Source organism: Tribolium castaneum, chromosome 1, assembly GCF_031307605.1.
Source record: "Tribolium castaneum strain GA2 chromosome 1, icTriCast1.1, whole genome shotgun sequence".
NCBI lineage: Eukaryota > Metazoa > Arthropoda > Insecta > Coleoptera > Tenebrionidae > Tribolium > Tribolium castaneum.
This window is the reverse complement of record NC_087394.1, coordinates 35,645,574-35,673,239: the sequence shown is the minus strand read 5'-3', so window position 1 is coordinate 35,673,239 and position 27,666 is coordinate 35,645,574. Positions and strand designations below refer to the sequence as shown.

The window sequence follows — 27,666 nt, the reverse complement described above, 5'->3', positions numbered from 1 at the left end:
AAATTGCCTTCGTGAGTCTTGCGCGAGTTATTCTTGTGTTGTAACAAACGCAGTGCATAAGTAAAAGCTTGCTTGCATCTCAACTTTTCACTTTAATTTTCGCAACCATTTCAATATCACTCTCTTTGAACAGAATGAATTCAACAACGCGTTAACCAGCCCTCCATTAAACAGTAACTAACAAACGCAAACAATTTCGTGTACAATCACACATGGTCCAAAGCTCTTTTTATCGTAAATAAATAGCAAGTTGACCCGGCAAAGAGCTTTTATTCAAAAGAGAGCTAAAAGTGTGTAATTTGTATAACAATTAGCCGATTATCCCTTCTGTTTACAATGCGAACGTGTGGCCGGGTCACTTGTTTTTCCAACAAAGTGCCCTACCTTAATAGCGTTTTCCTAAAACAACACAAATTTCGGACCAGCCAACAAAAACAAACCAAACATGGCCGACCACATAGCCAACTATTGTCGGCAAGTTTTATTATGACAATAGAGCCGAGGCCTGAGGTGGGCTTGAGCAGCTTTTTCTTTGATAAATTGAAAATCTCAGGTGCGACAATGGGGTGATTAATAACTCGCAGCTCGAAAAAATAATTGTCATAATTACCCGCAGAAACACGTCTTTAAAATTCCCGCGACGTATCTCCTTTATTAAAAATAATTCCCCAGATAGGCTGAGAAATTAATGCTATTCAAAGCAAAGACCGTCATTAAGAATAAATATCAACGACGCTAACCAAAATTTATCATCACATTACAGCAAACGCACGGCTTTATCTCGAGCTAACTTACAAGATATTTAAAGCGCTGTCATTATTCAAGAGCAGGTTGGTGCAATGCATCATCCGATACACAATGTAAACGCGGAGATGGATAGTTGGCTGTTCCTCTCAGTTGCGCCCCGCCATCTGCCGACGATTATAAACAGCGCCGATAAATTAGTTCTTAAGTGCGCCCCTTCATTAGCAAAGCGTCACCCGGTGCGAGGCTACCGAAAAATCATTAAACGTGAAGGAGACTGTACGAATCGAAGCAGGTTGGAAGAAGTGGGCCAAAGTTTGCATTATAACCGCGGCCAGACACATCCCGTATGCAAATTGGAACTGCTATGCGATTCCGACGTTACACAAACTGTTTCGCGGCTTAATGACCCATTTGGAATCACAAACTACACACCAAAGTCGCGTTTCAGTTTGATCTGCCAACATGAGCAAGCGGTCCAAAAGCTGAAGAATTTCACGATTACGTTTCTGAAATTGCAATATGCTAAATGGCATTCACATTTATTCCGGTGAGAGGGATGCAGAAGGGGTGGAAAGCTCTAATTACACTCTTACTAAGTAAGCCAATCTATTGGCATTTTGTTATACAGGTCATAATCAATTTTTGATTACGATTCAAAAACCACATGTACTCGTATATCAAAGCATTTTCAAATAAACTAATTTTCACAAATAAATTTCGTTATACTTTGTTTATTTAAATTCAATTAAACGGTCCAAAAATGAAAAGTATGAAATATAAATTTAAATTATTTTAACTTGATATAACAATATCACAGCCTCTCAAAAAAATTCAAACAACTGTGACCAATTTTTGTAGAAAATTTATGTTTTTTGGCGTGTTGATTTAAAAAATGAGTTTTTTCCATCACGTACTTTTTTGCAAATCATAAGGGGTTAACGTGAAATATAAAATTAATGATCATGGAAAAAATCACTATTTTATTAAAATTTTGAAAACTTTTTTGTTCTGCGTGCCAGTTTTCTTTTGTACTTCTTCTAAAACGCTTTCGCTGCTAGATATTCATATTGTTTCTCATTTGAACATTTGTAAACACAATCAGACATCGTATTAACATCTTCTTAATATTAAAGAAGGTTTTTTTATACCAGATTCATTAATAGGAGTACCCGTATTATTTCTAACATTTATTCATACGTGAAATTCAAAAAATACGAAAAAAACCATTTGAAATTTAATATATGATGTAGTTTTTTGTTTGCACACCCGTATATTTTATTTTAGTGAATTCAAGTAGAATAATTGTGCGTAAATATGCTAATACCATAATATAAACAAATATGTATCTATGGCAATTAGTAATACTTATGATTAAATATTAAATAACACAAATAAAGTCAAATACAAGTAACACATTAACGATTATTTCTGACGTATCAAGCAGAAGTTTCAAAATTATTAGACATTTTTATTATATTTCTATTAATTATTACTTTTGAATAAACCCTTGAATTGAACAGTATCAAAAGATTAAAACGAAATTTGAATAAAATTTAAAGCTTTGCAATATACTGACTGAAAATCCGGCAAAACGTTAATGCAGCAAAAAATAAAATATGAAATAAATTCATTTTTATCTGAATGTATGTACTAGATAAACATGCTTAAAGTATTTGTACGTGATGTAGCTAAAACACATTTTAGCGAATTTTTGTAAAATATTTGCTTGCAGATGTAAAACCATTTCATGAAATTTTTAGCTTTGCATTTCATCTACTAACAGTAACTTCAGTTTCAGTTTAAAAAAAAATGCTTTTGGGCAATATGGTATAAAAGCCTTGGGTTAAAAACAGTTCTTATAATGTGTGTCAGCGTGTTGTGTTTATGTATGGGATTTTTGTATGAAATAAAAAGAAGCAGAAATAACAATTCCAGGGTTTGCAAAGTTGATTTTGGATTGAAGTCGAGCTCGCATGTTAATGTTAGATTTTCAATTAAAACTGACATTTGTGTATTTTGCTGATTAATGTTGGTCCAGGATTGGATCGAACAATTTGGGCCGTAATGTCAATACAAAGTATAGTAAATTGGTTCCTCAAAGCGGCACCACCATCCAATTAAAGTTATGAGTATATGTATTCGCAATAATAAACAGTTGTTGGTGAAAACGACCGACTTCAATTTCAAAGATCAACAATGTCGAACGGTGGACTGCCACATGTTGGCTCCGCTAGACCTTCCGGCTATTTACCACAGCAATGCAATTGTATTTTATAAACTAATATTCCACCCAACGCCGAACATACACAACGTTCCCCCACATTAATATGCAAATTTAATTATTTTTTCGGACAAACACGATTTTTTACACGCTCCGCTTTGCCGGACAAGAAACACACCACCGAGATCTTGTGCATAAATAAAGGGACGTGGCCGCACCAGCTGCAATAATATAATTCGGAGCGGTTTATGCGCTCGAGTTGGGACAAATTACACGTAGCTAACCTGAGGCACTTAGCCTGTTCTTGATAATATACGATGTTATCCTGAGCAGTATCAGCAGACCACGTACAAAAACCCGGTTTAAATTAGCCCTCGCAAACCAATCAGCTTGAATTTGTTGCAGTTTCGCTCACCAACAACCTCACCGAAGACATCGTCGAGAAGTATTACCTCCAGCCGGACGGCGTCTCCACCACCACCGCCCCCGGCGCCCCCAGCGGGGAGACCACCCACGCCCGCAAGGAAGTCACCCCCGCCACCAGCCCCACGAGCAGCGCTCAGGCCTACATCGGCCTGATAACGGGCGTTCTGGCCATGGTGGTGCTTTTGTTAGCCTGCACCGTGTTCCTGATGATAAGGCGTGGACGGAAAAAAGTCGCCCTCCTTCACAAGCACACCGCTTTAGTGTCGAGCAGCACCAAGCCCGGGGTCACTATCAACATGAAGGATTTGAAGCATATGTCCACCCCTATCATCAACAATGGCCTTTCGAGGTCCAGATTGTCCGTCAAAAGCAAAGTGAACACGATAGGATCGGTCGACTCCAAGAAGACGAAAAAGAGCACGCTTTATGGACACGTGGCTGGAGAGGAGTCAGACAGCGAAAATTCCTCAGTTTATCACGAGCCCTACAAACTACTGCCAAATGCCAAGCAGGAATACGGCTGCTTGCTCAAGAAGGACGCCATTTCGTCCAGCAAAAGTGGAGAGTATACAGGTATCTACAGTTTTTTCGGTAGAGCATGACTGGATTTAAATCAATACGTTTAAAAAAATATTAAAAATGTTAGGCTAAAAAAAATAACAAAACTTTAATGAAAAAGCTTATCATGATATATGATGGCCATGTTTCTCTAATAACACTGATTTAGTTTAAATTAATATTTTTTAATTTAGTTACCCTGATTTTAATTTTTACCAAAGTTATGTACTTATGAACGAATTGATATGCTAGAAAAATGATTGTTTTATAAACTTGTAAGACAATAACTATTGATCGTATGTTCCGTTGCTTCTTTAACAAACAGAGTACAGCATGTAGACAGTCTAAATTTTTATTATTTATTATAATTTCCTATTTGTAGCCAAATCTCTGGTTAATAAACGGTTAACTTTTTATTTGCATTTTTATTTTAACATTCTTATTTAAGACTCTTGCTTACCTAACAAATTGTATTGTTTCGACGACTCAATAATTTTTCAGAAACCTTACTATTGTTAATTAGCCACTAACCTGCCTAACAAAGAGTATTTGACCTTAGTTTGAAATTCTTTAAAAAAATGAATTGTTACAATAATTTGTCGAGGTAAAAGAAACTTTTTTTATTCCTTCGCAGTTTTGATTTTCACATTATATGCAAATTATTTTAAACCGCTTTAAGAAATCGAGCAGTGTTTTTAGCAAGTATAATAGAGAAGATTATTAAATTTTTAATTACCTTTGTGTTCAAAATCTTAACTGGGATTTGACTTCAAAGCAAAGGTCAATAAACCTCTGTAATCTTTTGACCTGTACACTAAATGAATTTGTTAAAACACAAAGATATTTTTGCAAAGGCATTTTTTTGTTGTTTTTCACGGTTTTTGACTGACGGTTTGATCAATTTTTAATAAAACTGCCCGTCTTCAAGTAATGAAACTTAACTGCTTAACTGATTTTTTCACATACAAATAGTAAAAACACTGACTAGCAGAGAAATTTTGATTTGGGACATAGTCGAAATATAAAACTAATAAAAACACGTAGACGTTTTTAAAAATATTTCTTGGTTGACTAAAATGTTTTGTGTTTGGTGGGGCAGAAAAGCTTTTGAAAGTTTTTGTGAAATGTGGGAGCAACAGATTAATTCATTTGCTAGTAGCGCCTTGAATACATCAAGATAAATAACATTTAGGGAATCGTAGTCTTGGTCGTGGAGGCGCAGTTTTCTCTCGCCTGTCTTGTAAATCATGAGAGATTCATATGTTGCGCGAAGATTCCCCCATACACCACCAAAATACATGTTAAGTGAGACGTGAAAAATGTCAGCTGTCTGACACCGTTCAAGTCCGGAACGCTCAGGCGCGCGTTTCAAAAACCAATTTCACGAAACGCAAATATTCCTTAAGCTCTTGTCTTTCGTCTTTACGGGTTTAGAAAATCACATTTAGCTGAGTTGCTTTCCTGCTGTGTTTTAAGTTGAATTATCCGGTCGGCGAAAGCATTCGTCAGATTTATGAATTATTTCGAGTCTACGTACCGCTATTTTACGGCGCAAAAGCGCAATCACACATACAAAATAAATAAATGGGAAAAAAGACAATTAAAGTTGGTGCGGAAATGTTGAAAAGCTTTTCCGTTTCATTGGCTAGCCCGGATGCTGGTGCATTTTGAGCGAATTTCATTTAACCGCTTTAGTTTAACGGAGTTGGGCAAAAAGAAGATAATTTTTTGCAAATCTGCAAGCGAAACAATTATTTTAATTACGGACGTAACTCTGACAGACAGGTATCCAATCGAGGGAATTGGGCCAACAGTTCGGAAGTAGTCTCTATTTATGTCAAAACGACGGAACTAAATACGAACAAATTAAATAGAGTGAGTGGTATTCGTTAAAATGAACATTTTATTTAAGTGGAGCGTCGCTTAATAGACAGCAGAATATTCATAAGAGAGGTGAAGTATTTAAAGCATCTCGACGTGATTCCATTTTCTTCAAGTGCAATCCAACCTAGGAGATCTACAGGTTCTCGACGCGAGGAAACATTTACATTTTGCCATTGCTGACAGTCTTAGTAAATGCTTTCACACAATTAACGGCAGACTGCAAGTTCTTGCATACGCTTCACTTTTTACTTTTTTACAACCCGACATGAAACTTTAATTAACGGATCATCATAATGACGCGAAATTGCAAAACAAACGTGGCACCCTTTTTAACATCACGCAGTGCCATTACACCTTCATCCTTCATCGTCGAAAGTACTTACGAAAGATGCCCGTCACTTCACAGACGCAATTTTGCACAGCATTTTTTCATAAAATTGCAACGTTCTAAGACAATTCCAAGTTTTCTATTACGCTTGGGTTCAAATTGAATGAAAAGATATTGATAATGCAGAGGTGCCTGATTTTAGTACTAATATGTATTTCCATTCTATGAGTTCATTTTCTAGGTTGAAATAATTTCTTGCTGAAAAACGAGCTAATTTTACAACAGCAAATTTAATAAATTTCTTTATAGTTTTTTTGTGTTATAGATAATTTTATGTAGTTCGTGTTGTTTGTTCATTTTTTAATGAAATTTATTGCAATAATAATAGTAGAAATTAATAAAAAATGTATCTTAAATTATTTTAATACCTAACTTCTGTTTTTCTACAACCTTTTTTAACACTATTTATAGAAAGCTTTATTTTGACCTGGAAATCTCGCATCTCGTCCGCATCTTTTCGTTACACCCTGTATAAAATGCCGGAAACGAACATTTACCTAGCAGTTAAACCAAAACGGTTTTTTCTGTCTCCTCTAATGGGAATTAATCCGAATGATTGCAGACTTCACGAGCGTGAATAGCTTCCAAGAAGATTTAAAATTCACGTCGCCTTCGTTTTACAACTTGACGCCGCCACCGCCGCCGACATCCCGCCCGCCGACTTACGACGTCCAGAATTACCAAACGCCAACGAACACACCGAACGGAACGATTCCTGCTGAGAACTATTACGCCGCCACGGATATAATAAAGGTATTTGATAAGCTAAAATATTTCACGCAGATCCGCAATTGGGCCGACTAGTCGGCTTTATTAAGCCCAGATACTATAACTTTTGACAAGATAATTAATGAGTCCGCTGATCCACCGCAGGAATATAGAACAAGGTCGTCTAAATTTCGATGCACTGCGTCGCTCTAATTCAGCAATTTAATCTAATCGAGTTTGTTGTTTTAAAATGAACCGACTCTGTTAAATTCGAATGCAGGTCCGTGCCTGGAATCTCGGAATATTGTTTAAATAAGCAAAGATCGGAAACGGAAACGCTGCAGGATCGGTCCCAGCTTGTGTGTTTTGGTCGCAGGTGTTGTGTACATTCAATCAGACCCAGACGACCACCGTCGGGACGCCCTCAACAGGGCCTCAGGTGGTGTGGTGTCTCAAACATGCCACGAAACGCCCAACAAAAACCCTCACCAACTACCAGGAAAACAGAAAACGAAACGTTTTAAACTATTTACACGTTTTGTCAATTTTCGCAACTAAAGATACAGTTTTGCGTAAATTCGTAGTCGAGACTTGATCTTGCTTCAGTGCGTTGTTTCGCATTGCGTCTAATGAAAACTGACATAATTTTGAGTGGCGTTGTTTAATCCACACGGGCTGAGGCGAAATTCAGCCCTTGTACACCTGGGACTCTTGAGGTGTGAATATTTAAAACGGCCAACAGTGAAGCTGCATTTTAAAGTTGAATTGTTAAAAAGAGGACGACGACTGCATTATTTATGTTACTGATAACTGGGAATGTCAGAAGTCGAGGAATGTTTTCGCAAGTGGGATAAAAGTGTATATCTATGCATGTATACGAGCACTTTGCCCAACTTCTTGCCGACTTCTTTGGTCAACTGATCCCAAAATGTCGATTAAACGTCGATAACAACGTGACTGTTCTTGGCGAAGTGCATACATAATATACGAGCCAAGTTAAAAACCGAAAATATTATATCGTAAATATCTAAACGGGCACATTTATAAAGTAAATTTATGCAACTCATCGCGACCAAATGAATGCTGGGTCTTTTGCCAAGTTTCCGATGTATTTACTTGGACATTATTGGCACAGTTAACCACACTGTGGAAGCTTTAATATGTAATGCAACTAAATATTTCACATCCACTCTTGTAAAACCAGGAATAAGATAAGAGAGTTTAAGAATGTAAAAACACTGAGGTCGCAAAGTCTGTTTTCTTATGGTTATAAAGTTCGACATAAATAATGGCGTCGTAAACATCCTTCTTTGTAATGGTAAATGTCCAGAATTTTCAGAAAAGTATAAACTTCCCCGAAAGAATGTTAGCGATCAATAAAACTGAATCGACAATGGTCATTTCTCTATTTAAATAGAAATATGAAATACAACATTGAAAAAAAAAATTCATACGAGTAGCGGCAGAACTAAGAAATTGCCCAGAAAGTAAAACCTGTGCGGCGTATGCAAATGTGGCAAGAATTGGGCGTTAGTAACCCAGTTCTTTTGTGTCTGAGAAACTTAAAATTGGTTTTATTCGCATTATCATTGCGCTGAACTTGAATTCAATTCAAAGTGAAATTTTTTCGGGATCGCCCTCCATTTCCAGGAAAAATTTATCGCCGTATTGAGTTAGTGAAGAATTTCGTAACGATACTTCACTTGGGGCGGCATTTTTCATCGAAATAAATAATAGGAGTAGATTTTTTTATTATGTTCCGAGACAAAAAGATTACTCCGCGTCTGCGAACTCGAACAGGCAATCAGCTAAATTCGGTATATTTTTTCGTTTCCATTTTTATGCCCACTAAATTATGCATACACCCATACCAAATTCAGCTGCTAAAATATAACCTACGTTACGTAATTTGAACAAGTCGTGTTATTTTACGACACGTTATATGCGCAATAAAGAATAAACAATACATTTTTTCGCTGCTACAGCCATAAATACCGCATTATCGTCTTCATGCATTACAAAATACGAAATGGGACGGCGTTGTGCACTTCGTTGATAGACCCATGAATCACCACGAACATTTCATAAACGGGCAAATGAAAAATGTATGCCGGAAAGTAAGTGCGGATTTATAAGCAAGCACTTTGGATTTTCCTAAAGAGGAAATTTAATTGGAAACCACTTTCTCAGTCCAATTACTCATAATCTGGCTGTGTGGAAGAAATAAAATCGTCTTGGACGCAACAAGTAAATGTTGCCATAAAATGTAACGTCCAGATATGAGATAAATGTCAAAGTGGCACTAAAGTGCCATTGCTTCCAGCGTTATGAAAAAATCTGTATGGAGAAAGACGCCGTGCTAATTTTTACGACAGGCTTGGACTTGCCCGGCGCCTCCACCATTTATCACCATTAATAATTGCTATTGTAATTTGGAAAACAGCAACAAAGTCGTAAAATAAATTATGTATTTTATTACAGGGTGAAAGGCGCGAGCAACATTTCACTCCGGGCCGGTTCACCCCCATTAAACTACCCGAAGGACCACCGCTGGAAGGGGTGGCCCACCTTCTAGACTTTCCGAGACATAGACTACGCCTCCTCGAGAAGCTAGGAGAGGGCGACTTTGGAATGGTAAGCAAAATTAAATATTTATTTTAATTGGATCCCTCGAGGAGAACAAAAGCAACGTTTCGAAAGCACAAAGACGACATAAAAGAAATTAAATTTAATCTAAAATTCCATTTACCGCGAAAAAACCACGAAACGGATTATCATTCGATGGCGCAGATCAAATTTCTTCGAATTCGGTCGACCGGAAACAGCCACGTCTGCTCTAATTAAACCCGTTCATGTAAATGAACACGTGAGTTTTTGTCGTTGCGATTTATTTTGCCCGTTAAACTGTAATTAAACATTTACAAATGGCTGCGATACTTTCGAGTGCCCCATTCTCGAATAAAAGCGCGATTTATACAGGAAATCGAAGGAAATAGTCAAAATGCAGATTAATGCCGAACATCGATAAGGACCAACTTTGCTTGGAACATAATCGCCAATAGCAATGCCGTGTGCAATATGCAAAGATGTAACTTTAATGTAATAGTTATTCCATTCAGTGTTATTACATGGGCGGGTCCGAAAACTCCATACATTGGATTTTCCGGCATAAACCCGGACCGCTGGCGCCCCGGAACTCAGGAAATATAAAACTATATTTCTTATACAATCCGGGCCAGAACTGTATAAATTTAGTTATGTAATGCAATCGTAAAAAACTCGCTTTTATCGACAGGATTAGTTCGGGAATGCTCTTATGCAGCAGGAACAGCTCTCTGCATAATAATTTCATGTCATTTCTCTCCGGCCAAAACTACCAAAGTAATTTCATTTACCGTTTTTTGCTCGGAACGGCGTTGTTTTTTTCAATAAAGTTTCAACGTAACAGTCTTTGAAAAGATGCATTAGTTTTTTTAATTTAAACTTCCAGCAGTGATGTTTTAAAAGGCCCGTACATGTACTCAGAACCTATAATTTTGAGCTACCTAAAGAACATTTATGAGTATGTAGTTGAGCAGGAAGAAAGCGAATATCACATTGCAGTTAAAATACAATTGAAGAATAACAATTTAGTTACTGCTTCAATTATTTTTCATTTAATTAATTGTAGCTAAGTTAATGACTTAACAACACTGTTTCAAGAGCTGGGGAAATGACAACAGCTTGTTTTTTGTTGCTTTACTGTGACCTGTGATCTGTCTTTGATGAAAACTTGAACTCATGCAACACTCTTGTAGTTTTTTTCTATTTTTGGAGTTGATTTTACACTTTATTGCTTCCTTTCATACTTTATTTGTGTTACGGCGTCTATAGCATATTCTGTTTGACATTTCCGGCTGAGTCACTTCTAATATCTTTCCGAGACAACTTTCTTCCTTTATATGCATGCATACATCAGACTTATAACCTCGATATTATCCTGAAACATTCATGCATCTGCTCTCTTGCAGTTTCTTGCAAGGTAATAATTTCAGGTCGTCCTTCCGAAGCTGCAGCCGAGACCTTATAAACCAATTTTACTTCCTTCAAGCTGGATTTTTACAGCCGTTCGTGCACACTCCGAGACATTAAAACAAATTATACGCCCTAGGTGGAAGTTTACTGTTCAGTTTTAATGCTAGGATAATGAATCGAACACAATAAACAGTTTTTACAACGCTGGGAGCAGGTGTGGTTGCTTGCATTTTTATGTGTGGCAATTCCAGCATTTTAATTTTGGCCGCACGCGTTATTGGCGATTTGTCCTCGAAACGAACGCTCCTTTGTCAATATTGACGCGAAAGCAGCAGGAAGACGTCGATGTCCTCGCTTATTGGGCCCTCGGGTGGGTCCCAGGAAAACCAATATGGCCCCGACTGTCTTTCAGCCGACTTAAAAGGGAAAGCATATATTGTTTATCCTCCTTTGTATCGGTAAACAACTTTGCACTATCTGCCAATTACTTTCCTCCCACGGTCCTTTGGGCATTCCACATAAATCATTGTCGACTCTGCTTCCACTTCCATAATATGTAATCACCTTAATCAAACTTCCGGTGCTGTGTTATGGACGAGCGAAGATTTAAACACAAAGGGGTGCATATTTCGGGACGCTGAGCACGAGTGGCTTGTTTACGTTTTTAATGTATCGGAGCTTTCATCTCTTAATTGATCGAAAAGAAATCTCCACGCAAACATATATATCTCCCAACAGTTCTAATCGAAAACCAATAATTCCAATACTATCCCATTTTATATAATATATTATATCGGGCAAAATACGATTCGTTCGAGGACTAGACGGCTGCGGATGCAATCAGCCGGTGCAGTTTGTTGCTTTTATGTTCTTTATTGCTTGGAGGAACACAATGGCGTGACGGCGCGACGTCTGTTAACCTTCAACACTTGCAACAGGAATGTTCCTTTTATGCGCGGGAAACACTAATTGATTCGTTTTGTGTCGAAGGTGCATTTGTGCGAAGCCGAAGGACTTCCAGACTTCAATGGAGGCTCCTCGTTCCACAAGAAACAACTAGTCATCGTCAAAAGTCTGTGGAGAGGCTGTGGCGACACCAAAAGGTACAAAAATCCAGACAAATATCACACTACCACTAATAAATAAATAAACTAATAAACTAACGATTTTAAATAAAGCACTAGATTTAGCTTCAATTTCACCAAATTTAATTTTTTTGATATACGACTATGTATGGCATTATCAAACAATATCACGCATAAACAAATAAATATGGTAAAGTTTTAATCAGGGAGATTAATCTGGCAACAAATTATCCCGATCCATCACTTCATTGCACTGTCATTAACTTGATGAATTCTAGTTTTGCGCAATGAATTAATTCCAATAATTGGTGTATTTCAAAATCCCACATTTGTATTTCTGAAAAATCCTCAGGGACCTATTTCTTAAACTTCGCACCCCAGATCTCCGTGTGCGAAATCAGATATGACCTGTTCAGCATTCGGATCCAACGTCACGTATTGACTTCCATTATGATTCACATCCGCAAATCGAATCAAAGAGACGGCCAACATCCCCTCGTTACATGCATGAGTCCTCTTATTGTCTTGATTCGGGTGATGTTCCAGGCACGAGTTCCTGAGGGAGACCAGCTGGCTAGCGGGCCTCAGAGACCCGAATCTGGCCCGCGTGGTGGGCCTGTGCAGCCAGGACGAGCCGATGTGCGCCCTTCTGGAGCACTCGGACCCGGGGGACCTGCCCCGCTTCCTGGCGCAGAGGGCCGTCAGCGAGGACGGCAACCAAGTTGGACCAACTATAAGGTAAAATTTGCGCGTTCCGCATTGATTTGTTTGGTTTCAATTGCGAGAGGAATTAGCCACGCATGTTCGTAATAGATTCCGGGCTGTGTAACTAAGGACGCACTTTGATGTGTGTTTGCGAGAGCTGAACGGTCGGCTGTTTGAAAACCATAGAATGCACTACATTTGGCGATGGGCGAATTCTTAACCGGATCTAGCGATGCAGATGTACTGAAACACCAATTAACGTCACAAAGCAGCTGACTATGCGGAACTCAAATCCCCGATGAAACCGATAATTAGACTAATGTTCCGTAATTAGTGTACCAGTGTGATCAACCGCATGGATAATTTTTTACATTTACTAAACCACATCACCGCCAATCCTATTAACGATGTTTTGTGTTTTTGAACACGAAATATTCACATTTCATTGAAATTTCTGAATGCTCTTAATTTAATCTAGCAGGATCGGCCAGCCAAATTATAGAGCCAGGCCAAAATTACGCGCCATAATTAAAACACCAAAAAGTATTCCCTTTTATTAACAAATATTTTATTGATTATTGTAACTAAATTATGTGACTTTTACAAGTCAGAATATCTGATAAGTTATAAAACATTGATGCATTATCAAAATTGCGACCTAAAATAGTGTTTTTTTGCCTAAAATTTTAGGGCCAATTTGACTTACTGTCAAAAATAAAAAATATATATTTTAAAATTCGTCGCTTTAGCAAAGTTTTATGGACTTTTCTATGCCTTTACTACCCTCTGAAGTTGTTAAAAGTTGAAAAAAGTCAATAGGTTCAATTTTTTAAATTTTGTTTTTTCAATTTTGTCGCGATTTTGGTCGACATTTATCGAGAAATAACTCCGGAACTATTAGAGATAACCCTATAAAGTTTATTATCGTTGAAAAGCTTTTTTAATTATCTATCTTTTTCAAAAAAAACCTTTATTCTTCGACTAATAGTTTTCAAGAAAATTGCAAAATAAATTAAAAAATAGGTAAAATATTTAAAAATTTATAACTAAAAAAATATTGGGAATTTGGCGATTTTCTTGATGCCAATCGATTCCCCAGATCATTTTGCATAGGTAATGATTAAAATAGTTCCACTTTTTCGAATAGTTTAATCGTAATTGAGAAAATAATAAAAATAAAAAAAGTTAACACCCCCTTAAAAATGGCCAATTTTAAAAGTGTCTCAAAATCAAATAAAACCTATTCTATATTATAGATTTTCACGTGCTCTTTACGATGGAAAAAAGCGTATTCTCTTAGCTCTTTTAGTTTGGACGTAATCGGCGTTTGAAAATTGAAAAAAAGTGAAAATGACAACATTTTTTTGCGCTTTTCTCGGAAATTGTAAGTTGCAACAAACGAAAAATCTTCTGATAGCGCTTGAAATTATCTATTTTTTCGTTTAAACCCAGACCCGCTCCGGGCAACGGTTCCGGCTTCAGAGGCAATTAAAGTTTTACATTAAAAAAATTATAACTCAAAAACTAAAAGTCGTAGAGCAAAACGGTTTGTTCCAGTGAATTCAGCGGCTCATTTTCCGTATTATATCAGCTTTTCACGAAATTAAAATTTTTGCTAAAATTTGCTGAGTACTACCTTCAAAATAGTGAAAAAATTATTTTTTTTAAACTCATTCTAGCATTTTATGGACTTCTATATGCCTTTACAATTCACTCGAAAAAAAGTCCATATGTTCGATTTTTTGATGTGATTTGTCCAATTTTTGTCGCGATTTTCCTCGATTTTACTGCCAAAAATTTTACTGATAAATAAATATTTTTTTTGAAACTCGTTCTACCAAAGTTTCTTGGGCTTTTTTATGCCTTTGTTACCCTACTCTACGGTAATCGCTAACAATGAGTTGTAACTATTTTGTTACGTAACATGTGTATGTTTACCCTGCACTAATTGAAATATTAGCCCATTCAACTCGGATCGGATTAAGTTTCCCCTATTTCCCCTGCATGTTCGTAAAGTGCTAATGACGCGTATAAGTGACCTTTTCGAGCTTTTCTCATTCTTCCGTTCGGAAAAAGCTCCGATTGTATGCTTCACCATCTTCTGTTGTGCGAATCAGAAGTGGGATCGTCGAACGATTATCGACTGAAAACCGGAACAGTCTGAGTAATTTCAGAGGAAGCGTTCTACACGTCTCTCTCTAGGTTGAAGCTTTAAAGCTTCGAACAAAGCGTTTTGCATTCATGATCCTTGCCATTCATCCGTTCCGTGTTTAATATTCAACTGATTGTTTAGTAATGTTGCTAGGTGCTAGAATGGGCATTACGCCGTAATGGGCACGATTTAAGAGCTTATTGTTCGAGCCGACAGTTTATTTGTTGCGTGTATGTTGGCGGCATTAATTTCGAACGCAGGAACGACATAACCCATTCAAAACGAGCCAATATTCCAATTTCGTGAGATAATAAAACGCCCGACGAGACAACGACCTGTGCTCTTACAACTCACAACAAGTGTACCTCGAAATTGATTGTTGCCCAAATTTTCAGCTCGAATTAATTTAACTCGACCCCAGACGCATAATTCAAAATTATAACAACATACGCTAACCCAGATTTCCTTAATCGCACAGTATAGTACTCCTATTCAAATTTGGGATTGGGGTGACTTTACGTTCAATAAACTAAGTTGTGGGTCCCATTATTAAATGATTACTATACTTTGGGGAAACATTTGTCTATAGTTAAACTAAACAACACAATCCGGCTTTTCTCACAATGATCAAGCAGTAAAAAAGATTCAAGAAATGGTTTTCTTGAATGGATTTAACTGAAATTATAAAAAAAGAATCACTCTTAGAATTGTTTAAAAAGTTTTAGGTTTAGGCTGTGTTCAGGCACATATTGCAGGTTGTATACTTTGTTTTCCCGTTATATCCTCCAGGTTTACCTGTCTCGGGGAAATGCAAGTGGCGTGCTTTTACTTTTGTACAAGTTTGCTAAATGGTCGAAGTTTCGAATTTTAGAATAAAAATTAGTTGAGAACAGGGCGCAACATCGGCATCAACACGTTTCCTCCCAAGTTTCGTCTGCTCGCTTTTGCCCGACTGAATTATTACCGGTCGACCGAGCACCAGAATTAATCTTCCCATTAACACAACTTTTATCTACTTCGCTGATTAACGTATTACGAATATTGGGGCCTTAATTGCCGCATAATTTAGGGCCTTCTTGGCGAAAATCCCAATGAAGCCATCTTAAAACATTAACGGGCTAAAAAAACCGGGAAAACTAATTGAGTGATTAAACGAGCGGAATGGATTGTAATTTTTTGTTTATTATAGTGCCATTTGCATGATTTTGATGCATTAAAACGAATCCCCCGTCTCATGCGAAGTTAATCAAGTTTGCATGAATAATAATGGCAACCTGCTGAACTTGCTGCTTTACGATCGGCCAAATATTCAGCGGGATATTTAATGTAAATATGGTTAGAGGGAGGTTGGTCGGACATGCGGAGCCAACTATTCGAAGCTACTCCGTTCCTGTTCCAATATTTACTGTTATTTTTTGAATGTTCACTATTTTCCCTCGTCTCAGTCCGCCAGGATCCTCTCTATAAATTGTGTTTGTTTTCTAGCAGGTGCTCTCCCGAGCACTTATTGTTCTTTTGCTTGCTCTCCTCTCGCAAAAATGATTGTTTCGCATTATTTATGCCACTTTGCGATTCTCGTTCGATTTATAATTTCCCAGCTGGCGTTGTTTGGACAAACGACCACCGTTAATTAAACACATCCATGGCTGATTATTTGCCCATTTGGTAATGACGTATGGAGCGGATAAACACCAATACCCGGCCAAATTGTCAAATTATTTTTTCAACACTACATGAATCACTCCACCGATGTTTGAATGTTTGGAATTAATTTCGTACCGAATCGAAACTCAAATGTCAATTAAATCGAACCCAACGCGAAATATCGTTGCGGATGACAACCGGACGGGGAACGCTTTTTTTCCCTAAATAAAAAGTGCACGCAGCATTCCAAATATGTATGAAAAAATCCCATATTGTGAGAGCACACCAGACAAAAATTCTATTATGCGATTTTAGACCGGGATTTTATCCCGTTCATAAAAATTCCGTATTGTGCTCGGGGTGGTTTTCATACCGCGCTCAACGACCACCGAATAAACTGCCTACAGTAATAAAGACCGAAATATAGCCACACACTAAAATACCTACAAGTTATTTTTTATGGATCTTCCCGAGTTTACAACTTGCGGAAGAATAAACGTGTTGTCATTACATAAGCGATTGTCTTCTCTTGTTTAATGACGACAAAGAAGCTACGCCTCATCGGCCACAAAAGAGCCATAAATCCAAAGCAGAGCGCATCAATCTACCACGTAGGCAACCAACAATACGGGTGCACTCCTTCACCGAATAGAATCTAAGCTAAACGCGAAATAAAAAAGCTGGTATTCACAATATCACGTCTTTCTTGCTTGTCTTGTCTGGAACAGACGTTGCTACAAAATTTTATGACATTGTCATCTACAATTCTAACATAATGTGAAACAGGGGCACAAATATAATAAAGACACTTTTTTAACGTAAAATGCTTCCAAGATAATGAAAACAATTTTTGATTGCTTATTCTTATCAAAATATAAAAATTAGGATTAGCAATTATCACATTATAAAAATTATTGAGTAAACTTTCTCAAATTCAAAAAATTTATTCTCATCAGTCTATAAACATTCACTCTATAAGGAAAATATAAAAATTGGTTCCCTTTTTATATTTTACACTTAATTCACAAAATGTTTAAACAATTAAACTTGTCTGAAACAAAATTAATCATAAAGCATGTGATTGATAAATATGATAATTGTGTGGGTGTTTCCGGTTTTTGTACAAATGAAGTAAATCTATAATTTATTCATTTTGTGGTGTACGCACTTATTAAAAGTTGACTCTAATAAGTTAAATTAAAAGTTATCTTAAAAAATTGTTTAAAGGTATGTAAATTTGCGTTTACCGAAATGACTTTATTTATTTTTTGATTTTTTTAGAAAAATGCTTTATTTTTTAAGCTTGTTGTTGATTATATTCTTCATAAATAAAACGAATGCTGAGTGCCATCAAGATGATGCATATAATGAATATTATCATAGGGGACGTATCTACTACAATGGGTACAATCAGAGGAACGATATTCCAAAAGAAGAAATACTTTGCACAAATTTAAGTTCTATTCAGGACATTTTTTATTCTTTCCAAACCGGATCTTATGAGCAAAATTTAGTAATTGCAGGCTCAAATATCACAACCATAAATCCATCTGAACTAGCCCAATTCTCAACAATAAACAAACTATTTTTAAATGGACAACACGTTGAGAACATCTTGCCAGGAGCTTTCACCGGTCTCGTATCTCTGCAAGAACTGCACCTCAACGATAACAACTTAACAAAAATTCTGAACGGTGTCTTTAATTCCTTACATAGTTTGATACTTCTGAATTTAAAAAATAACAAAATTCGACGAATTGAAACTTTTGCTTTTATGGGTATGTCTAACTTGAAACAATTATATTTAAATAGGAATAATATTTCCGTTATTGACAATGGAACTTTTGAAAAATTGCATATGTTGACAAATCTTGATGTATCGCACAATCCATTAAAACAATTTCCTTTTGGTGATTTGTCGGAGATTAATGAACTACAATTGTCAAAAACAGAATTGAATGGAATAGATCACGATTTGTCAAATTTATCGATGAACTTATTTAATCTGTCTTATTGCCACTTGTCCACCTTAGACTTTGCTTATTTCCCACAAGTTAAGAATCTTTTTTTATCGCATAATCAAATTCTTGTCTTGGAAAATTGTCAAAAGCTTAATGCTACAAATGTTCGCCTTGACTATAACAAAATAAAAAACACCGATGAAAGTTTTAATAGCATTCGACTGGATTTAAGTCATAACGAAATCGGAATTCTGAAAACTTTAAAACCAAATTCTGAAATTCTTGATTTTAGTTATAACAACATATCCAAACTAGAAAGTTGTGTTTTTTGTAATTTAACATCTCTACAACAATTAAACTTACGACATAATATTATATCCAAAATTAATCCTAATTTATTTCGCGACTTGCAAAATTTGGAAGCGTTGGATTTGTCCCAGAACCAAATCGAAGAATTTTCGTACGGACTTTTCGACAGTTTAATCAGTCTTGTAAGTTTAAACATTTCCAACAATAAACTAATCCAGTTAAATTACTTACACTTTCTACCAAATTTACGAAACTTGTACTTTGACAACAATTTAATTACAGCGTTTGATTCAAAAGAACTAGTTCAGCATTTGCCAAAACTGGCATTAATTTCTTTCAACTCAAATCCACTATCATGTAAAGAACTTGTCGCAGTTGTTCATTATCTTCAAACCAACAAAATTACCATAATCGAAGGTTATTCATACGATCTCGAAAACGTGCGAGGTGTCGCTTGTACTAAATCAAACACGTCTTCTCCATCTGTCCAAAACTTTATACAAAATTTTGAAAATTCTCTTAAAAGTATTTCGTTCAAAGGCATGATCCAAAATTTGCAAAAATCTGTAAGTGATAGTTTGGAGAAAATGAAAATCTTAACTGATTTTAACAATTCTAATTTCGTTCAATATTTCGAGAAAGGCTTCACTCAAAGTAATTTTTTTAAATATTTAGAAAATCATAAATTTATAACGTACAATTTGAACGGAAGCAAGTCGGAAAAACTGATAGCACAACCCACGCGAGAAGTCGCCGATAATAAAGTATTTGTAGTTAGTCTGATCATTCAAATTGTTATGTTATTAGCGTTAATGTTTATTATCTACCTTAGGCTCAGCTCGAAAAATGTTGCACACAAGAAAATAGAAATGTCTCAATTAGAGTTGTGTTGAATTGTAATTTTAGAAATAGTTATGTAATAATCAAAGTGTGTAAAAGAGAAATAAAGGGCTCGAACGCTAGACTGTTATTTATTGCTTCTGTAAAATCGTTTAATACATTTTATGTCAGGGTCTGACTGTTTTACAGTAATCGAAGTGAAAGGTTGGAGATGGGCGAGTTCATCCTTGGGGCACGCGAAACTTTCATTATGTGCTTAATTAAGTTATTTCTTTTTCATCCCTTGGCTATAAATTATTTGGACATAAATCTCAATTATTCGACGATCACGTCATATTAGCGGAGTTTTTTAATTTAACGAGACCGCCTTGTATCCTTCTAATCCATTCCTCGGGCCCATTATTAACGTCTTACACGTCCCATTCGCAAGGTACCCCTCTACTACCCCATTATCATAATCCTCCATTCCGTGCCCTTAATTTAATTTCATTCGGTCGCATTACAGTCGGATGGTCATGTAAACTAATTTTAATTCCTTGGACGGAACCTTCATAGCTCGCACTAGCACACACACCCCGAAATGAATTCATTACTGAAACGTTATTAAGTACTAATTGCGAACTAAACATAAATGCCATTTTCTATAATGAAACAGGAGCGGTGTATTCTCGTACGAGGGTCTTTAATTAGAACAACTTGGGAGGAACAAAGGTGATCAGAGTCACTAGCTGGAAGTAATTCGGATAAAAAAATAATAGGGAAACGTCGGCCGAAAAAATAGGCCAAGCGACAATTCATGGAGGTGGAGGGAAATGCGTAAGAGATACCCAAACGAATTTGAAAAATTCGCATGTAATTGGACTCTTTGAAGTCGTTTAAAATAACCTCAGGGATGTATTGTTGAAACTTTATTTTTTTCTTCATGATGCAGAACAGATTCTCTTTGATACGGAAATTTACCAACGGAAAAAATAGAACGTAAACGTAACAAAGAACTTTGTATTGTTTACTCTTTTGATAAAATATTAGTCTGTAACAATACGAATTTTTACCTTGTAGTTCGGCCGGCAAAAGAAAAGTTTGCTCATTAAAAATTTAATACAAGATCAATCAACAACTGATGCACATTTATGGAAACGCTGCCATCTCGCAACAAAATTCAATTAAACATTTAAATTAATGTCAGTTGTTCAGTTTTTCAATATTTTCAGAAAAATCGCAATCAACATTCAATAAAAATACTGAATTCAAATGTCATCTGCACGTTGATTGATTTCCAATCAAATTCGCGATACACAAATTAACAAAACTTGGTTCTTTGGGTCACAGCTCGGCTCACAAGAGGCATTTAATTCGATAAATCCGTTTCAGCGGAACGCCATTCGAAATTACTAATAAGCTTTATGTGGCGACAAAGCTCGTTTATTGGTACCGATGAGAGACGTCGAACTTGTGATAGTGCGCCAAGTCTGCGATTAAATCGGTTTCAGAGACTGAAATTTCCTGAAGGTTACTGCCTCCGGAAGCACGACCTAAATTGCGAAAAGTATATCGCTGTCGAGAAACGTCGCCCGATCAAAACACCGTCATTCATCTTTTCTTATTAATCATTCTGTTTAATGTATCGCGAAGGCTCTCTTCGGATTAACAATTTTTTGTATTCTTTGCCGCTTCTTGAATAGGAAAAAATGCATAAATTAACGCCGGCACATCATAAATCGCTGTGACAAGTCCATTAGCGAATGAACCTTAAAACAAGCGATTACGGCGAGCTTTTTGCTTACTTATCGGGGAAATTCTGACATTCTCGGGGGAAAGAAAAAGAATTAATTGTCCAACATGCGCACGTATTTTTCTGCATGATAATGGAGATGAAAGATCGGATTTTCGAGCTCTTTGGCTTGCGGGATGGAAAGTTATTAAAACTACTTGGAAAATTTAATATCGAACACAATAACGAATCGGGAGATTTTTCCCGACAAAGGTTTGAAATGCCGCATTTAATGGAATCAAACAGTTTTTTTAATAAACGACATTTGCACCACTTTTGTTATGCAACAACAAAACATTGTTATTTCGACTTTGTTATAGTTTCAGCTTTTGCCCCGACACAAAAATATTTTTCTTTGCACATCAGTTTTTTTTACAACTGTGTGGCTGTAATGATTAATGAATATGTACTCGCATCTTCAAACAGTTTCGTTTTTATAAATAAATGTACCTACGTTTGTAGCTTCGAAAAATATCTTAATTGGATGGATATGAAACACAAAAAAGTTTTATTTGAAATAACTAAAGCAGACTGTTCAAACACAGGAAACTGGGGTTCATCTCATGAATTTGTTAAGTTTTAAAAGTAACTTCTTCAACTTCAACTATTCCATTCACTTAGGTGTGTAAATAAGGAGTTTCCTAGTTATATCGCTCCTTTAATCACTCATTCTACGTCTTGTGAAAGAAAGACAAAGTTTAGTTTATGTAAAAACGTTAATTTTATTTTTTTATTTTGTCATGTATTGTACACATGGTGTCTTTGTTTCTTCCTTGAGCAAGTTTGTAAATGGGCATAATCGCCAGATCCCGATGAGATAATTTTTAGCAGTCCTACCTGTAACTATTTTCATCATTTTTCCACTCTTTGCTAATTTAAACATGAAAATTTATTAAAGCAAAGCTTTTCCATCCGCAGGCCTCGATTAACCAAACTCAATCCAGATTAATTAACTGAGAGAGTTGTTATCGCATATGAGATCGTAATAATCAATGTAGTGAATTATAAAACAAAATTGCTATTCCAGAGGGCCGGCCGTATACAAAGGGTCGTTGATGTTTTCGAGTCGATGGTGCCTATAATTTCCTTTATTCCGCAATTAAACCATAATTAAAATTTAACAACTAATAAAAATGGCATGCGGAGTCATTAGCAAGTCGAATCGTGATTGCGAACAAACGAAGGGGCCGTATAATGGTGATGGTAAGTGTTTGAAATGTGGGTTAACTGTCTTAATGTCCTCGCCTTCGGATGTCACCTAGATAATTCCGCGGTCTATGCTTTATGGTTATGGAGTTGTGACCGGGTCGAAATTTCTCTCAGATCGAATAACACGCCATGGCACATCCCTCCATTCTAATGCAATATTAAACATAACCGGGCGGAAATTAACCAACGTGATCCTATAAACTCGTTCGCTGTTATCTGCAATAAAACATAATTCCCAGCGTTCTGCCATTATTTGTTGAATAATTTACACGACGACTTCATTTAAATTTCCATCCGCAATAGTCAGCCGCCACAAGACAGGTAATTATTCTTCGAATATTAAAATGCACACAATAACGACCCGACGAAGCCGAAGAACTTGATTAGGCACCGAAAAACTCCGTGCAGCGGAAAAAACTTTCGCCGGCTTTCCGACACTTTCAAAGGAAATTCGCGCTTTTTGAAGAGTTTTCAATTTAATGTCGATGAAAGTTGGCGCGTTATAAGACGCTCGGTTCCATGCAATTTTTCCGCCTTCGCCCTCTTCGGAGGTTTCTCACCTTAATTAACTTATTGCTTGTTTTTTTCAGTTACGGCTGTCTCATATACATGGCCACGCAGATTGCTTCCGGAATGAAGTACTTAGAATCCTTAGACTTGGTCCACAGGGATTTAGCCGCAAGGTAAGCACGACAGAAATGTGGATACAATTTATTTTTACGCAAACCACAAACACAAAATTATTATTATGAAACGTACAAATCGGTATGTGGTTACGAATTGAATTAATTATGGGCCATAAATTGATATCGTGCAGCTGCGATGGGTAGTTCGTTCACGTTCGGAAAAAAGACAACTGTTCAAATTTTACATTATTTACGCTAAAAGCCCAGTATGGTCAGCCATTGGATGTTTTTAAACAAATACCCATTTTGTCATTTATTATTTATCAAATTGGTAATTACAGTTGGCGCTATTTGTCATTAAAACATATTGCAATGACATCAAATATTTATATTACTACCAGTAAAAGCTATTACTAGGGATACCACTGATGGAAATAGTTTTCTAATTTGAATTACCCTAAAACTCTGATTTTATTTCTGAAAAATCTACTTACAGGAGGTGCGTTTGGATACGCTAAATCAATGATTTCATTTGTTAATTTGTTGTTTCAATTTTATTAGTTTATTAGCAGAGAACAATGTTCAGTAATAAGAAAATCTATGCAAGATCTGTTTTTTTTTAGTATTTATTAAACACAAATTCGTAGAACCACCTAACAGTGAAGTAACACTTTCTTAGAAGAACATACTAACAGATACTAGAAGATTAAATGTTAAAATTTCTACTTTAAATACTTTCCAATAGGTGATTATCCCGGCGCATCCACCAAAATTGCATACAATACTTGGTATATTTCTGGTCTTGAACTAACTACATTGCCAAATTATGTAAAACTTTTTTTATTTACACTTTAGTTGAAATTTAGTTAAAATTTACCTCTTTTTTAGTTAATACTTTTTTCAGCAATATGACAAAAATTGGCTGTGTCAAAAAAAAATCCACTGGACCACTTTTGCAAAAAAAGAGCAATAATTAACGTTGTTATTTATAACGATATGCTAGAGAATAAACTGAAGTAGAACATTGAACGAAACGAAGAGAATTTGTTGTCAAAAGCAGTTTTTCTGCTGTACGAAAATGCTTGACGCCTTCTTCCCATGCAACCTTAAAACATTCGAAAAAATGGGCTTTGAGATCCTAGAGCATCCTCTGCTATTGTATAAATGACTGTTTTTTTAAATTAATTAAAGCCTTCCGATAAAAACACCTTAATAAAGCTATCACTAGTAAAATAATATTTAAACTGTTTTATTAATTACTCTTTAGATAAAAATTGTTATAAAAACACAAAGATTACCGATCGATTTGGATTCGTTTTAGCTTAACTCTCTTTTAATTGAATTAACGATTTAATGATGTAAAAATTATGTTAAAACAATTTCCAATTAGTTAAAAATTAATCGTTGGAAGCAAATTTATCTAGACAGCTTCAAGTAGTTTAAGCGGATGATCCACTTCCTCCGCTAATGACTATTTTTAATCTCAATTTTACTTAACTTTTCTCTCAAACTCAATAATAATGAGTCTCATTACAGGAATTGCGTAATAGACAAAACGTTCACGGTGAAAATATCCGATCATGCGATGTACTGCGATAGATACGAATCAGACTACTACATTAGTGATACGAAAGCTCGGCTTCCGATCCGTTGGATGTCGTGGGAAAGCTTACTCCTGGTGAGTTTAACCAACCAAAGGTGCAATTATTGTACGAATGTTTTAAAGGGCCGGCAAACGACAAAAAGCGACGTGTGGGCTTTTGCCGTGACTTTGTGGGAAGTGTTGATGTTGTGCACCCAACAGCCTTACGCCGAACTGACCAGCGAGCAAGTGGTCGAGAACTGCAACCACTGGTACCAAAACGACGGCTGCCAGCGGTACCTCCCCCGGCCGGCGGCGTGCCCCCGGGAGATCTACGACCTGATGGGCGAGTGCTGGAAGCGGAACGCCACCGATCGGCCCCGCTTTGCCGAAATCCACCTCTTCCTCCAGAGGAAAAACCTGGGCTACATGCCGGCACCCACCCAAGTGTAACGCGGACGGTTTGTGTCGCCGTGTTCGGACGGACGTCTCGATGTTTCTTTTCCGATTTTCAATGTTCACAATACAGGTATTATTTAAGGAGTGATTTGTTTCTCGACATTCCCTCATGTACTCGGTAAAATAAGGTTGTTCAAGCTTTTTTCATGAATGTGAACCCATTGTGATATCGCACACTGATTTTGTGCAAATGAAACCATATCGTTCTATCAAGTGTAGATGACCAAGGCAGCTGCTCGGTATGACGGTTTTTCGAAGAGAACTGAGTAGAATCACGTCAATGAGGGAGGGCGTTCGCGAGGAAAATTGGGTACCGAACAGCTACTTCAATAATTTTTAAACCTAGACTTAAGAACCTGTTTCTTAATTACGTGCTTCCTGTATGTGTCGACTCACACACTTTACATGGTATTATAATTATATATTAAGTGTATTTTTCGGTTGGTTTTTGTACAATACCATTTTTGGAAAGTAGTTCACCTACTTCGCGGATTCACTTACAATGAAATGAAAATCCTTCAATTACCCATTTCGGGATGTACTATATTCTAGTCAGAAATGTGTAGGATAAGTCTAAATATTATAAATTACGAAAACGCTGTTGTATGGTATGTCTTTATTATGTTGTGTACTTAAGAAAAATATATATTTAACTGCCGAAACACGTCAAATTTGTGATCCAAGAGTTAACGTAGCGCTGCTTTATGGTTTCTGACAAACGGCTCAAGTCGATCTAATTTCGTTCGATATATTTTTCTATTTTGCGTTCCAAGAAGTGTGATTATTTTGTTAGGTATTTGTATTTTTATAAGGATCGTACTTACATAAATAAAATTTTCCAGTGCCATTGACCTTGTAAATAAGAACCTTTGTAAATAAATGATAGGATGAATGATTCATATTGTACCAAGGATGTATACAGGCATGGATATTTTAGATATAAATCTTAAACTTAAGCATAGTTAGGTTTAAGTATGATAACGTATTTTCTATAAACACGATCTTGTTGGAGAAACCAATAATTAAGTATACCTACTTCTAAATTCCATTCGACAAGTGAAAATTATTTTGGTTAGCATGTGTGTATTGTTATTAAAAAGTACAATTTACAATTTTATAATTTCAAACACATGCAAATCATCTTAATTTAATTTAAAGGCACGAGACAATCAAGTGCGTGAATTTAAGTCATGCTTAGAAGCATAGCACGTTAGTATTTAGCGCCTTTAAACCCGGCATTCGATTTTTCAATGTGTTGCACAGTTCAGCTTGTATCAATCAACATCTTCTAGGACCACGTTTCTTATTCAAGTAATAAATCGTTTCCATTACAAAAAGTTTCGACAAATTTCTATTGTGTAATCACACCCTGTTCGTAACACATAAGCAACGCTCTTTATGTCGACGTTTTTATATAGATGTTTAATTCATACATATCACAGATAAATTATTTCCATTTTCATTAGCATGTGTCGATCGTAAATGTGTTTCTGTAAATACATGAGATAATGTTTATTTATTACAGTTAGAAATAAATAAAAAAGACACATGACGACTACCACCTTCTTTCATTTACCACCCCCTCAAAGACACAACTATTATTTCTCAGCAAATACAGGGTGTTAACTCCCCACCGGAAAGATACTAGTGGTAACAGCAATGGGGATGACAAGAATGCAAAAAAAAGTAGATCTCTTGTTCTTCATTTGCCAGATATAGAGGTCTCCCAGAAGCTCTCTCCCAGAAAAATAATTCAAGTGCCCACTTTTATTGTCTGTTCTATCTATTTTTTGTTATCCTAGAAACGTGTTTTGTTCCCCTAGTCCTCCAGAGCAAGGCCTTTTATGATTTTGGCTATTTCCAAGCGTTCTTATCTCCCAAACGCAAAATAGAGTTAGAAATTTAGCTTCAGAATTGCCTAAACTATACGCATCAGTCTTTTTAAGTCATAATTCATAAATAGGAAACAAATGTAACCCGAAACGTAGGCTTGGGATAAATAATTGTCCGAGCTTCTTCAGATTTTCCACAAATGAGCAAAAATAGCGATAGAAAGTAAGGAAAAATTAAATGCACTTACATATGTAGCAAGTCTAATCGCAACAACTTCTTATAAATAGTCTTACTGAAATACAAAACAATGAAATTAGAACAAGAAAAAATTAAAGTATTGCAAACTAACCCTTTAAACCGGATAGTTTCCTCCTTTCCTTTTCTCCCCGGAAATTCATTCCAGTAGCACACACTAACTGCACTAGCCAACGAATTTGAAACAAATTGAATAAAATAAACGGCACAACAATAATTGTGTAAGAACATGGAGCAAACATCCCCAATAAAAAACATAATTTGCGAGATTAGTACTTTTTGCAAGGTA

General features: G+C 36.2%; 2 protein-coding genes across 3 annotated transcripts in view; both read left to right on the top strand.

Annotated features, from left to right (window-relative positions):
* LOC655103 (epithelial discoidin domain-containing receptor 1) overlaps positions 1-26,847 on the top strand; it is a 142,930-nt gene extending 116,083 nt beyond the window's left edge. For both annotated transcript variants that reach the window (XM_015985456.2, XM_008201695.3), the window contains exons 9-16: positions 3,374-3,967; positions 6,787-6,977; positions 9,414-9,566; positions 11,937-12,049; positions 12,578-12,769; positions 23,213-23,305; positions 24,785-24,926; positions 24,975-26,847. In XM_015985456.2, coding sequence (XP_015840942.2) covers positions 3,374-3,967; positions 6,787-6,977; positions 9,414-9,566; positions 11,937-12,049; positions 12,578-12,769; positions 23,213-23,305; positions 24,785-24,926; positions 24,975-25,283 — 1,787 coding nt within the window. In that variant the 3' untranslated portion in view covers positions 25,284-26,847. The remainder of the gene's footprint in view (positions 1-3,373; positions 3,968-6,786; positions 6,978-9,413; positions 9,567-11,936; positions 12,050-12,577; positions 12,770-23,212; positions 23,306-24,784; positions 24,927-24,974) is intronic.
* LOC103314786 (leucine-rich repeat-containing protein egg-6-like) lies at positions 17,618-19,764 on the top strand. Its single transcript, XM_008201686.3, has 2 exons — positions 17,618-17,759; positions 17,814-19,764. The coding sequence occupies exon 2, from the start codon at positions 17,818-17,820 to the stop codon at positions 19,693-19,695; it is 1,878 nt and encodes a 625-aa protein (XP_008199908.1). The 5' UTR covers positions 17,618-17,759; positions 17,814-17,817; the 3' UTR covers positions 19,696-19,764.
* Positions 26,848-27,666: the final 819 nt, after the last annotated feature.

Bases quoted from the DNA above. Each gene is read 5' to 3' on its own strand.
- LOC103314786 (XM_008201686.3), top strand. From the start codon at position 17,818: ATGCTTTATTTTTTAAGCTTGTTGTTGATTATATTCTTCATAAATAAA.